This window comes from Chrysochloris asiatica, unplaced genomic scaffold, assembly GCF_000296735.1.
Source record: "Chrysochloris asiatica unplaced genomic scaffold, ChrAsi1.0 scaffold00281, whole genome shotgun sequence".
NCBI classification, from domain to species: domain Eukaryota; kingdom Metazoa; phylum Chordata; class Mammalia; order Afrosoricida; family Chrysochloridae; genus Chrysochloris; species Chrysochloris asiatica.
The window spans coordinates 3297249-3311993 of record NW_006408799.1 but is presented as its reverse complement, the minus strand read 5'-3'; the positions used below and the strand labels follow the sequence as shown (position 1 = coordinate 3311993).

The 14745-nt window shown below is 44.3% G+C and overlaps 1 protein-coding gene across 1 annotated transcript in view; it reads right to left on the bottom strand.

Moving 5' to 3' along the window:
* The window catches only part of TMEM132C (transmembrane protein 132C), a 266046-nt gene extending 260417 nt beyond the window's left edge, over positions 1-5629 (bottom strand). Inside the window, exons 1-2 of the mRNA XM_006874525.1 lie at positions 5581-5629; positions 4517-5405 (exon numbers count right to left, since the gene is read on the bottom strand). Coding sequence (XP_006874587.1) covers positions 4517-5405; positions 5581-5629 — 938 coding nt within the window. The remainder of the gene's footprint in view (positions 1-4516; positions 5406-5580) is intronic.
* Between the last annotated feature and the right edge of the window lie 9116 nt (positions 5630-14745).

Genomic DNA, 14745 nt, shown 5'->3' with positions numbered 1-14745 from the left:
CAATCTTAATGACAACAGATGGCCAGGTCTTTCGTGGAGCCTTGGGGGCGGGTTCGAACCGCCAACCTTTCTGTTATCAGTTAAGCACTAAATGGCTGTGTTTCCGGGGCTCTTTCAGAGTAAAGGTGGAACCTGTGTTTCATGAATGTGGGCAGTCATGAGTAAAATGGGGAGATAATTATAATTCTGATACTTCGATACCAGCTCACAATCATTTGATATCATCTCCTGGTCACTAGATCTTTGGAAGGGGACCCATGGCTTGGGTATATAATGGATTGTAAAATTCTGTAAACAAATCCGGAACTGAGAGAGCCACCCTTAGCTCTTAATAACTGAAACCAGAAAAACTTTCGGTTGGGGCTACAGCCATGAAAACCAGGTGGGGTACACTCCGGTGAGAAGGGAGGAGGATCTCATGAAGGAAGCGCTCATAGAACCCCAGAGCTCCGGATCTACCATTAGACCCAGAACATCAGTTTCCTGCATTCACAAGTGAAAAAATCATGATATTAAGGAAAATACCAGCTGACGAGTTAGGAATCTGGAGACTGGACTCCCTCGGCTACTACCCTGCCCTGGCATTGTGTAGAGGGCGGAGCTAAATAAAGCCCACCAGGCTCAGAAAGCAGCTCTTTCAGCGCGTGCGCGCACGCACACACACACACACACACACACACACACACACACACACACACACAGACCGGGAGACTACACATTTCTCCCTCTCTCTCTGTGTCCAGTCTTCATTTCTTTGCCTGGACATCGGGTGAGACAGTTTTCCCACTGTACACACAGAGGGAGCTTGCCGGTGACTTATGACGTTGCCCACGGACCCACAGATCCAAAAGTTCCCCAGCTGAACCCCTGGAATATGTTCCAGTGGCAGGCAACCTGTGCGGGTTCCCAGGCTGTGGGTCTGAGCAGGGGCGGGGTGCCTCGCCTTTGTCCCAGGTAGCAGTTTGGAGTTTCAAGCTAGTGTCCTTGTGATCCACAGCCACTGCGCTGCCTGAGCTCCCTGCGCAGGACCAATTCAAAGCAATCGGTAAAATCCCAGCATAACAGGACTCAACCATCCCGAGAATTACGCTGTGCACATGCAAATACCTAACTGACCTTCAGAGACAAAAATAGTGGACAATCTTTCTCCCATTAACTCCCCAACATCTACCTGCATACCTCTAAGGTAGTGACCACAGGAGGGGTCTGAGAAAGTGGTCACCCCCCACCTCCTGCTGGAGGCTTCTAATTGCACACACACTGACGGTGTAGCTTGGGACAGTGGACCACTGTTTCATTTCTGTTTCAAAGTGGTGCTTTTTGTCTATGTATTTATATTACTTCTGCTTTTGGTCCTTTTGATCACACATCTTTCCTGGAGATGGAAGCTTTTTCTCCCTACGTCACCTAAGAAGCAGCAGCAATCGTGGCCATATAGCTAAGCTATAAGAATACCCCATAATATTCTACCACTGAGACAAGACCCAACAATACCCGCAAAGCATTACATGTGAAAAGGGAAGCCTATCTCCTGATCATGTTCACCAGGAGACACCCAGTAAGCAAACAACTAATGTTCAAGAGTTCACTTATGCTTAAAAAATAAATAAATAAAATAACCATGCCAAATAAAAAGCAACGAACCTTATCAAAACATGTCCCAAAACAGAAGAGAGTAGCTGAAGCAAATGAGCTGGAGACAAACAAAGGCTTTCGAGATGAGGAAGAGCAGGTTTTGGATCTGCCTGAGAAAGAATTCAGAAGAATGACATGGAAACCAATTCAAATGCTCTGAAAAGGGGTGGAGGAAAACAAGGAAGAAGTCAGGAAAGTACTACAGGAGCAATCAAATAAGATTGCTACAGCATCGGAAACAATTCAAAACGTGCAGAAAGATGTCCAGATGATCAATAAATAAGATATCAGAAATGGACAATATGCTGAAAGGGGAAAGGAGCAGATTAGAAGAGACGGAAGCCAGAACTAGTAAGCTGGAGGACAAATCACTCTAGACTGCCAAGATAGAAGAGCAAGCAGATAAAAGGATAAAAAAAATCAGAAGATAGTCGACGATTTATGCTGGATACCATAAAGAGGAATAATGTAAGAATTATTGGCATTCCAGAACAGGAAGAATCAGAGACATCCACAGAGGAGATAGTTGAAGAGCTTCTGGAAGAAAATTTCCCTAACATTTTGATACATGAGAAGATAAACATTCAAGAAGCTGAATATACCCCAGGAAGGATAGACCCCAAAAGAAACTCATCAAGACATAATAATCAAGCTCTCCAAAATCAAAGACAAGTAAAGAATATTAAAAGCAGCCATGGAGAAGAGAAATGTCACTTATAAAGGCAAGCAAATTAGATTAAGCTCTGACTATTCAGAACAAATCATGCAGGCAAGAAGGCAATGGGGAGACATACACAAAGTCCTACAAGAAAAAAAACTGTCAACCAAGAATCGTCTAACCAGCAAAACTATCAATCAAATACGATGGTGCGATCAATACATTCCAGGATAAACAGAATCTGAGAGATTTTATCAAAACCAACCCAGCACTTCAAAACATCCTTAAAGGGACTTCTGTGGACGGAAAACCAACAAGAACAGACCACAAACAGAGATTGACAGGTGTGGCAACACCACCTGGAACTCAGTCAACAGATAACAGAGTCCAGAACAGAACAAAGACTACAACAACAAAGTCAAAGGAGCTGGGAGGTCAATCGAAGATCAAAATTCTATCGATGTCAAAGAAGGGACAAATGTAGCAACAGAGACCCAGGTGGTGAGGATGCCAGGTAAATTACAGGATACAATGGATTATTTTAAACGCAGAGAATAACTGAAACCAAATCCACCGCCATTGAATTGATTCCGTCCCACAGCGCCCCTAGGGGACAGAAGAAAACTGCTCCACAGGGTTTCCAACTGTGAGGACGGCACAAGACTGGGTAGAGTTTCTTTCTGTGTGCATAAGGCCACTATGAGTTGGAACTGACTTGATGGCATCTAACAGCAATACCAGACCCCCTTCATGGAAGGCTGCAGTCTTTATGAAGAAGGGTGCCTCATCTTTCTCTCGTGGAATGATGGTAGGTTCAAACCACTGACCTTTTGGTTAGTGGTAAGCGCTTTAACCGCTGCATTACCAGGGCTCCTTTAGTGTAATATTGTTATTGTTGTTAAGTGTCACAGAGGATTTCCAAGGAAGTGGCTGGTGGGTTTGAACCATCAACCTTGCCGTGAGCAATCCAGTGCTTACCCTGATGATAAAATTGTGGTCCACCTCTCAGGATGGTTTCCTTCTTGTGGACTTCCCTCTAGCATCAGGTGCTTCTGCAGCAAATACTAGAATCATGTCATAGACTCGCTTGCCAACAGAAAATGCATTTGGCTGATGATCCAATGGATGCAGGTTCCAGTCCACACAGAGGTGATGCAGAAGAAAGGACTGACAAGTTGCTTCTGAAAAACCAACCACTGAAAACCCTCTGGAGGACAGTTCCACTCTGGCACACGAAGGGGCACCATGAGTCAGGGTCGGCGTGATGGCAGCTGGTTTTATACTGAGTGGAAGAGCAGTCTTATTAAAACATTGGCACTGTCTGCCTAAGCAGCAGTGGAATGTGTAGGCGAGTTGTTCTCTTGTTGTTGTAATTTAATATCTCAACAAATGATTTCAGCATGAGATGGAACACCACTAATGAATAATTTTCTGTTGGGCAGGTTCCTTTCATCAATGCCAGACAGAACTCATGGGCGGAGGTTTCCCCAGCTGCTCACAGGAAATATTGTCCCACCAAACAGGAAGAGTGGGCTGGATCATTGATTTTCAGTGCATATACACCCAGAGTGGGAGCCATACGCCTGTGTTGTGGGCCCCCTGCACACACATTCTTTTAGCCATGCCATCAGAATCTCCCTGTCCAAAAAGGAATAAGGCAAGAGAGACCTTAAGTCTCTCTCCACATTTGATAACTCAAAGTTAGCAGAGGCCCATTGATTTTGCTCATTTTCTCTTCTCTTATATACAATTTCCGCACACCCCCGCAACCTCCATAAATTACAGAGTAAGAGGAAGGCAGAATATTGCACAGGACGCAGACGGACGAAAGGACAAAGGAAGCAGTCTGAGGAGAAATACAACCAGAATGCTCCTTAGAAGCCAGGATGCTCAGACTCGGTTCATTGACCACCGCTAGACCAGGACACTGTAGTCAGTGAAGTCGAGGGTCAGTGACAATGCAGGAGACCCCAGCTGAGCTGGGGAAACAGCAGCAATGGGCTCACAGAGACTAGACAGCATTTGTCCTGTTGTACATCAGGTCAAAGCTAACTCCATGGCAACACCTAACAACAGAACGAGCTCATCCGTGCTTGTGAGCCTGTAGCCATGGCTCCCTGAAAGGAATAGAATCCACCTCTTCATCAACACACACCTCCCAGTTTCAGTCCAGTCCCCTCCCTGGCATGCCGAGGGTCACCGTGGGCTGGTGAGAGCACCTACCTCAAGATGAAGAGGTCCACGGTGGAGTTGCTGGCGATGGTGACATAGACAGTGACCACGTCTCCTTGCCTGACTGGCCTTGATGGCAGCCAGATGACCACATTGCTGTCCAGGCGCAGCTCGCTCAGTTGGACGCTGTCCTGAGTTCGGTAGAGCCCAACGGTGCCAATCCTCTGCAGGTGGGAGGTGGTTTCACCTAGCCCATCCTTCCCCGGCCGGATGGCATTGCCCTTTCTGAGGTCGCTGCTGGCACAGTCTCCACGCCCGTCTGCCGGCTGCACGGCGTAGTAGAGCTCCACCGGGGTCCCCTCAGGCCGCTCAGTCACCTTCTTTCTCCCGGCCACCACGGTGGGGGCGCTGAACCAGCTGGGTAGCAGCTCCAGCTCGGCCACACACAGCCCAAGCGCCCCTCTCAGCTGGCAGCTGGCCCTGACCTCTCGAGTCTCCCGGAAGGCGAACACCCGAAGACAGGGCAGGTGCTCGGGGGCACTGTGGTCATCCCAGTCCCGGCCCACGATGTGGAACAGAACCTGCACTTTGGGCCGGCTCGGGTAGGCTCTGTCCTGAAGGACATAGGCCTTCAGCTTCCAGTTGAGCGGGCACTTGCTGGTGGGCCCGAAGGGGTTGGAGGGCAGCATCAGTTCCTGAGGCACCACCTGCTGCACAGAGAAGGGCCCGTAGCTGGCGTTTAATATCGGGGCCCGCTTGGTTTTGTAGGTAAAGAAGGTCTCAACTCTGGACTGTAGGCTGGAGTTGCCGGTGAAGTCCTGGGTAGTATCCTTCAGGAAGAAGGTGGTCTCAGCTCTGAGGACGTGGTAGCTCACAGGGAGGTAAGGTGGCAGCGAGGAGAATCTCTGGATGCTGTCTGAGACCCCGTGGCCCTCTATCACTGAAGGGGAAGGAGAAAAAAGACAAAGATGTAGTTATCCATGGGGTTCTTAGGAAAGGAATTCTGAACTCCACTTGAGTGGGATTTCCATATTCCTTCTGGGACCAGAAAGTAAATGGTGCTACATGGTCCATGAATTACAGACTTGCAATAGTCTATACTGTACAAGACTGACATTTGTGCAGGTTCAGGGGTTTGAAGACCTCTTGTTTCATGTAGTCCATCCTAACAGAAAGCTGGCCAGTTACCCATGAGAGAAGAGTGGACATCTGTGTAAAAGTGTGTATGAGTTTCAAATGCATCTCATCGTATAGATGCATGGATAGACAAACAGACCAAGGCAACAGAGGAAAGTATATGAGTAAAGCTGAGCAAATAAGAAATTCAGACGGTGATGAAGACGACAAAATCATGAGGTAAGGATAGCTTTTTAACTAATAGTGCTGGAACAACAGGTTTATTATTATTATTTAAAAAAAAATAAAATCGGGTCCATATCTCACACCATATACAAGAATAAGCTCCAAATATCAGAAAAGGAAGTCTTTTCAATACTATAATACAATGTAGATGAATCCCTCTGGTATCAGAGTATAAAGAAAAGTTTCCAATTGTGAGTCAAAATCTAAGCGCAATTTTTTTTTAAAGTGATCAATGCGTCCGTAAGCTATTTTGTTAAAAGACAGCATCGGGAGGGCCCAGTCCCTGGAGAAAGAAACCATGCTTGGTAAAGTGGAGAGACGGTGAAAGAGATGAAGACCCCAAATGAGACGGATCGACACAGTGGCAGCAGTAATGTATTCATTGTGAGGATGGTGCAGGGTGGGGCAGGGTTTTGTTCTGTTGTGCACAAGGTCACTACGAATCACAACCAATGTGACATCACTTAACAACAACAATAACAACACCCTGTTGGTGAGGTTACAGGCAACAGACACCTTTGCATATTCTGCTAAAAATAAAAACAGCCCAACCCTGTGGTAGGGAATTTAGTAACAGTTACTAAAAGTACATAAGCATGTGTCTTTCATTCAACAGTCCTGTGTCTAAGAATTTACCCCAGCAAGTCAGAAATATACAAGGTGATCCATTGCCGCATTGCTTTTAACTGCTATATAGTCCACACAGCCTCTTGTTGTCAGGTACCATCAAGCTGGTTCCAACTCATAGAGACCCTGTATAGGGTTTCCGAGGAGCAGCTGGTAGGTTTAAACCACCAACCTTGTGGTTAGCAGTCCAGTGCTTACCCTAAAGTGCCACATAAACTCCTACAGACCAGTCGTGTTGTTGTTAAGTGCCGTCAAGTCGGTCCAGGTAGTGACCAGGTATAGGATTTCCAAGTAGCGGCTGGTGAACCGGAACCACTAACCTTGCTGTTCAAACTGAGCTTGTGGTCCAGTGCTTATCCTACATTGTGATACCAGGTGTCCACCGAGCAGCCTACATGCCCATATACAGTAAAAATAATGCACAAAACAGCAGCAAAAAACGAAACTTGGAGATAGTGCGGGGTCTATCATAGCCAACGACTCTGACAGAAGTCCCAGACAGAGCAGGGAAAACAGAACACAATTCACATTCCTGAAAAAGGCCAGACTTAGCCGTGTGATACAGGCTGCTGGACGGCCCTGAGACTGTGGCCCTTAGAGACCTCTGAAGGATCACCGGGCAGCCAAGCGACCCACAGGGGACGAGCAGAACATCAGGGAGGAGCTGGCTTCAAAGATACAAGACCAAAAGGGCAGCACTTACCTAACAGTAAACTTCCCAAGTCAGGCAGGGGCAGGAAAACTGGATGAATAGAAACAGGGAGCTCAAGGAGGAAGTGGGGAGAAAGCCAACACACTGAGGGGACCGCAAACACCGCCCCCAAATGGTCCACGCATACACTGCTGAATGGAAAACGAAATTGCTTTGCAATCTTTCATCTAAACCGCAGTAGAAATCCACACCAAACCCGCTGCCAATGAGTCCAGTCTGACTTGGACCACAGAGAACTGCTCCACAGGGTTACTGTGGCTTTAAACCTTCATGGAAACACACCACCTTCTCTTCCTTCCATGGAGGAGTTGGTGGGTTTGAACCATCAACCTTCAGCTTAGCAGCCCAACACTGAACCCATTGCGCCACCTAGTATCCTTTAAACTACAAAACATTGAAAAGGAAGAAAGAAATAACATTTAATTCGTTAATTTATCTAATTAAATTGTCTTAAAAAAGAAAATAGAATGGGACTGGCCTCTGTGAATGGCATGGAGTGATTTCCAGAACATACTGTTATTAATCAACAAAGGTCTTATCTTGTAGCTACAAACAGACCTCATCATTCATAGCTGGGGAAGAACTGTCTTGTGGTTGTTCTAATTCATAGCGACCCAAAGGACAGCAGAAGGAAACCTTGTCTGGTCCTACACAATGCTCACAATTAAGATTGAGTCTGTAATTGCAGACATTGTGCCAATCCATATCATTAGGGCTCTTCCTGTCTTTCTCTGATCAAGCATGATGGCCTTCTCCGAGGACTGTTCTCCCGCCCGATCACATGCCCAAAGTGCATCAGATGAAGTTTCACCATATTCTTTGCTAAGGGGCGTTCTGGCTATACAATTTGCAAGACAGATTTGTTTATTCTTGTGGCTTTGTTGCTGTTAAATACCAGAGTCGGTTACAACTCATAGTGACTGTGTATAGGGTTCCTGAGAAACGGCTGGTGGATTTGAACTGATCCTAGAGTGCCATATCAGGACTTCTGGTAGTTCATGGAATATCTGCTATTCATCAACACCATAATTGAAAGGCATCAAGCGTTCTCCAGTCTTCCTAATTCATCTTCCAGGACTGATGGAATGAAATGAATAGGTCAAGCTGAAAAGCACACCCCACATTCTCCACAGGATGGAAACGTTGTTCCAATGCTACTGGGTCTGAGTTACCACCCAGGAGCTTGATTTCACTTGGATTTAGCTCTCTGGGTGGCCAGCACGAATGGGTGATTTAATGGTATGTCCTCTGTCCTCCAAGGTGTTCAGAATCACATGCTGCACACAGCTCATCAAGAGGCATGGGGCTCTACCCAACCTGAAGGTGGACCTCTCTGGCCTGCACTATTCTCAAAGACCTTCCTTCATGAGTTAGAGCCCAATTTCAAAACACAAGCAATGGTATTCCCAACTTCTTTTGAAAACTCTCTCATGAACAAATTGTTTTCCACTTTGAACTTTTTTGTTGTTACGGTTTGTTTTCAGTAACGGAATGTGTGCTGCAATCAAGGCCACACCTCAACTGTTTGAGGCAATATGGATTTTGATACAATATGTGCGACGCATAAGGCTCACAGGAGTCTGACGACGGTTAATATTGGTGGGATGACGTTGGTTTCTTTAGCTTCACAAAGCTATACACGGGTCCCCACCAGGCAGTAACACATACTAAGAGAGGACTTCAAAAAGTTGATGGAAAATTTTCATGATTTTTTTATTCTATTGTCCTATAAACATCTCTAAGCAGTCTCATATAGCTGGGATAAGCGTGTCCCAAGAAACCTTAGAGGTCGAAAATATTGGTGGGTGAAACACATCCCACTGATCATGAGAAGGTTAAATATGGAAGGAAGTTGCAACACTTCAACTTCACCCCCCACTCCACTTGGCAACCATAGATGCTAGTACCTAGAGCTAGTTGTTCCTCTACTCTCAACCCACACTCCTCAATGTGACTTCCTGACCATTGGATATATTTGAGGGTGACTCCTGATTCAGAACCTCTCAGCCACTCAAGTCAACGTATTCTGGGGCTGAGACAGAAAACCACAGTGAGATACCCCTCATCCTGTCTTTCTTATCCAATTGATCCATCAACAGAAGCCCACCCAGCAGCTCCAGCCTTGAGAATGGTGTCTTAAGATTCCCTGTGAGTTTTCACTTATGTGTTTGGGAACTCCACTAACAACTGGTTACTCTGGCCATGGACAGACCCAATGTTGGTGACTAACCAGGCATGTGGACCTTGGACATAACTCTTAATTTCGTGAGGCTACAGTTTCTATAGAAAGAGAGGATGAATGGATGGATAGATGTGATGGATAGATAGATGTGATGGATAAATGGATGGAGGAATGATGAATGAATGGGTGGGTGGGGGATGGATGGATGGATGGATGGGTGGGTGGATGGGTGGATAGATAGACAGACTGCTGTTATTAAGTACCATCAAGTTGGTTCCAACTCATAGTGACCCTACGCACAGCAGAACAAAACATTGCCTGCTCCTTTGCCTTCCTCACCATTGTTGCTACATTAGAGCCCATTGCTGCTGCCATTGTGTGAAGCCATCTTCTTGGGGGTCCCCCTCTGATCTCCACATTACCGAACATGATGTCCTTCTCCTGGGACTAGTCCTCCTGAGAGCATGTCTCAAGATGACAGATGAAGTCTCATCATCCTGGCTTCTAAAGAACATTCTGGCTATACTTTTTTCTATGATAGATTAGTTTGTTCTTCTGAAAGTTTATGATCTTTTTAGTAATCTTCTCCAACACCATAACTTAAAAACATCAATTCTTCTATGATCTTCCTTATTCATTTTCTACCTTTCACATGCATATGAGGCTATTGAAAATACCATGGCTTGGGTCAGGCGTACTTTAGTCCTCAAACTGATCTTTGCTCCTCAATACTTTAAAGACATTTTCTTCAGCAGATTTGCCTAATGCAACATCATTGGATTTCTTAATTGTTGCTTCACTGAGTTTTCATGGCAGTTCCAAGAAAAACGCAAGCTATGCCAGCTTCAATCTTTTCTGCATTTATGATGATGTTATTTACTGGTCAAATTGTAAGGATTTTTGTTTTCTTTACATTAAGTACAATCTATAATGGATTTTAAGAATTTTAAGTTCTCTTTGTATCAGTAAGCAAGGTTGTGTCATCTACATATTTCATGTTGCTAATGATTCTTCTTCCAATCCCGATGCCATATGTTTCTTCACAAAAACCATTTGCTCAGCATAAATGTTGAATAAGTGTGGTGAATGGGTACAACCCTGGGGCACAACCTTTCCTAGTTAAAACTATTCAATATCCTTTTGTTTTGTTCTAACTACTGACTCTTGGTCTATGTACTCGGTCTATGGATAGATGGATAGATAGATAGATAGATAGATAGATAGATAGATAGATAGATAGATAGATAGATAGAAGTATAGATAGATGATAGATAGATAGATAGATAGATAGATAGATAGATAGATAGATAGATAGATAGATTTGTTGTTTTTAAGTGCTGTAGAGAAAGAAAAATACACACAGATGAGTGGGTTTCCAAAAGCTTGTAGAAAAGTGGACTTTTTCTGCAAACTTTTTGATGTCTCCTCATAGACACACACACACACACACACACACTGGTGGTGTGGCACTGTGGTCTAATGCGTCAGACTGCAAAGCGATTTGAACTGCAAGGTCAGTGGTTCAAACTCACCAGCTGCTCCTTGGAAACCCTATACAGGGTCGCTATGGATTGGAATTAACTCAACAGCACTCAACAACAACTATACAAACACACACACACACATGCAAACTCACGTGTGTGCACGCGTGTGCACTGGACTGCAAGGTTGGTTTGAACAGCACGGTCAGCAGTTCAAGCTCACTAGCCACTCCTTGGAAATGCTACACAGGGTTACTACGAGTTGCAATTAACTCAATAGCCCTGAACAATATATCTCAAGATGAGAGACTTCTTGAGACACGCTCTCAAGAGGACCAGTCCCAGGAGAAGCATGTCATGTTTGGTAATGTGGAGATAATTGGAAGACCCCAGAGAGAGAGAGAGAGAAAGAGAGAAAGAGACAGAGAGAGGGAGACAGAGATCTAGATCTGTCTATCTATGTATCTACCTACATAGTGGTCATGGTTGTGTGCTGTGGAGTCAGTTTCAACTCACAGCAACTCTATATAGGGTTCCTGAGGCTGTAAATCTTTACAGGAGCAGAAAGTCTCATCTTTCTCCCATGGAGTGGCTGGTAAATTTGGACTGCTGTCCTCACATTTAGCAATCCAATTGTAAGCTACTACACTACCAGGCCCCCTTAGATATGTGGTAGGTAGGAAGGGAAAAAAAAAGAAGGAAGTGAAGGGAAAGAAAGAAAGGAAAAGACTGATAAGTAGATAGATAGACAGATATCAAGAATTTACTGAGCATACTAAAATCATGATAATGTGTCTTGGTCGTCTGTTCATTGTGCAGTGCTTGGGGTCTCACAAGCAGAACAATTGGTCTTCACTCGCAACAGAGGAAGAGGAGAGTCAGCAGCAGGAGGAGCAGAAGGGGCGTGGGCTCATTGCTTCCATGAACAGTCGTCCCCTTTGCCATGAGACCAGAAGAACTAGATGGTGTCCGGCTCCCATGACTCAATGCTGTGACCTAGGATTCTATAGAAGGATTCCAAGCAAAGGTGAGGGGCAGGGTCTAGAGCAGAATTTTGAATTTTCATGATACCTAGTAGACTAGATGAATTCCCAAAACTACTGCCCTGAGATGAAAAGATTCTTTACTAAGCATACATGGGGGTTATTGTCAGGTGCCATCGAGTCAGTACCAAGTCATAGTGACCCCATGCACAACAGAATGAAACACTGCCCGGTCCTGGGCCAACCTCACAATCATTGCTACGCTTGAACCCATTGATGCTGCCACTTTGCCAATCCATCTCACTGGGGGTCTTCCTCTTTTTCTCTGACCCTCCACCTTACCAAACATGATATCCTTCTCCAGTAACTGGTCCCTCCTGACAATATGTCTGAAGTATGAGAGATGAAGTTTGGCCATCCTGGCCTCCAAGGAGCACTCTGGCTGCACTTCTTCCAACACAGATCTATTGGTTCTTTTGGCAGCGCATGGCACTTTCAATAGTCTCCTCCAACACCATAACTCATATACATCAATTCTTCTACTGTCTTCCTTATCACTGTCCAGCTTTTGCATGCATATGAGGTTACTGAAATACCATGGCTTGGGTCAGGCGCACCTTAGTCCTCAAGGTGACATCTTTGCTCTTTAACACTTTAAAGAGGTCTTGTGCAACAGATTTGCCTAATGCAATATGAGGTTTGATTTCTTGACTGCTGCTTCCGTGAATGTTGATGGTTGATCCAAGATAAAAGAAGTCTTTGACAACTTCAATCTTTTCTCCATTGATAACAATGTTGTTTATTGGTCCAGTAATGAGGATTTTTGTTTTCTTTACATTGAGATGTAATCCGTACAGAAGGCTGTGGTCTTTGATCTTTATCAGTAAGTATTTTAAGTCCTCTTCACTTTCAGTAAGCAAGGTTGTATCATCTGCATATCGCAGGTTGTTAATGAGTCTTTCTCCAATCCTGATGCCAGGTTTTTCTTCATATAACACAGCTTCTCAGATTATTCGTTTAGCATACAGGTTGTATAAGTATGGTGAAAGAATACAATTCTGTCTCACACCTTTCTTAATTTTAAAACAGTCAGTGTTACCATGTTCTGTTTGAACAATTTCTTCTTGGTCTATGTACAAGTTCTTCATGAGCACAATTAAGTGTTCTGGAATACTCATACTTCACAATGTTGTACATAGCATGTCATGAACCACACAACCAAAAGCCTTTGCATAGTCGATAAAGCACAGGTAAACATCTTTCTGGTATACTCTGCTTTCGGCCAAGATCCATCAGACATCAGCAATGATATCACTCGTTCCACGACCTCTTCTGAATCTGGCTTGAACCTCTGGAAGTTCTCTGTCAATGTATGCTTGGAACTGTTTCTGTATTACCTCTAGTAAAACTTTAATTGCATGGGATATCAAAGATACTGTCCGATGATTTCTGCATTATGTGGGGTCACCTCTCTTTGGAATGGGCACAAATACAGATGTCTTGCGTTCAGTTGGCCAGGTAGTTGTCTTCCAAATTTCTTGGCATATATTTGTGAGTGCCTAATGTGCCACCTCACTTTCTTGAAAGATTTCAATTTTTATTCCGTCAATTGCTGGTGCCTTGTTCTTGCCAATTCCTTCAATGCAGCTTGGACTTCTTCCTTCAGAACCACTGGCTCTTGATCATATGCTACCTCTTGAAATGGTTGAATATTGACCATTTCCTTTTGGTACAGTGACTCTGCGTATTCCTTCCATCTTCTTATGCTTTCTGCAACATTCAATAAATAACATGCCCAGAGAATATTTCAATAACACAAGTTGAGGCTAGAATTTTTTCTTCAGTTCCTTCAGCTTGAGAAATGCTGAGTGAATTCTTCCCTTTTGGTTTTCTAACTCCAGGTTTTTATAATATTTCGCTTTGTCTTCTCAAGCTTACCTTTGAAATCTTTTTTTCAGCTCTTGTACCTCCTCATTTTTCGGTTTGCTTTAGCATCTCTATGCCAGAGAGCAATTTTCAGAGTTTCTTCTGACATCAACTTTGGTCTTTTCCTTCTTTCTTGTCTTCTCAACAACATTTTGCTTTCTTCCTGTATGGTGGTCTTGATGTTATCCCACAACTCTTCTGGTCTTCAGTCTCTATGGCTGTTGTTGTTGTTAAGTGCTGTTGAGTTGGTTCTGACCCATAGCGACCCTGAACAGGATTTCCGAGGTTGTAAATCTTTACTGGAGCAGAAAGCTTCATCTTTCTCCCATGGAGCAGCTGGTAGTTTTGAACTGCTCACCTTGCGGTTTGCAGCCCGATTCGTAATCACTACGCTATGGGTGGACACGACCAGAATTTTCAGCCCTCTGAATATAAGCTTCCTCCAACAAAGGTTGGTGTCTCCTGAGCTCCAGACACTTCAGCGTGACTTTCATCATGTTAGTCAAACAGACATGCTAATTATTAACCACAACTTATTTGTTGTTTTTGTTGTTAAGTGGATGGAGTCAGTTTCAATTCACAATGGCTCTGGATAGGGTTTCCAGGGAGTGGCTGGTGGGTTTAAACCACTGGCCTTGATGTTAGCAGTCCACTGCTTATCCTACAGAGCCATACCAGGACTCTATAACCTAATTAGCCATTACAAATTAATTACTAATTAGTAGACACATTTAATTTATAATAGATAACTTAATTAGCCATTATAAATTAAATCTATCTACTAATTAGTCATTAATCCATTTAGGATCATTGATGGATGATAATAACTTCATGTTCTTTGTTGTTAAGTGTTGCCAAGTGGATTTCTACTCCGAGGGACCTTGCATGGGGTTTTCGGGGCTTTCAATCTTTGCAGGAGCAGAAAGCCTCATCTTTCTCCTGCAGAGCAGCTGGCAGGCTTAAACTGCTTACCTTGTGGTTGGCAGTCCAGTGTTTATCTTTGGAGC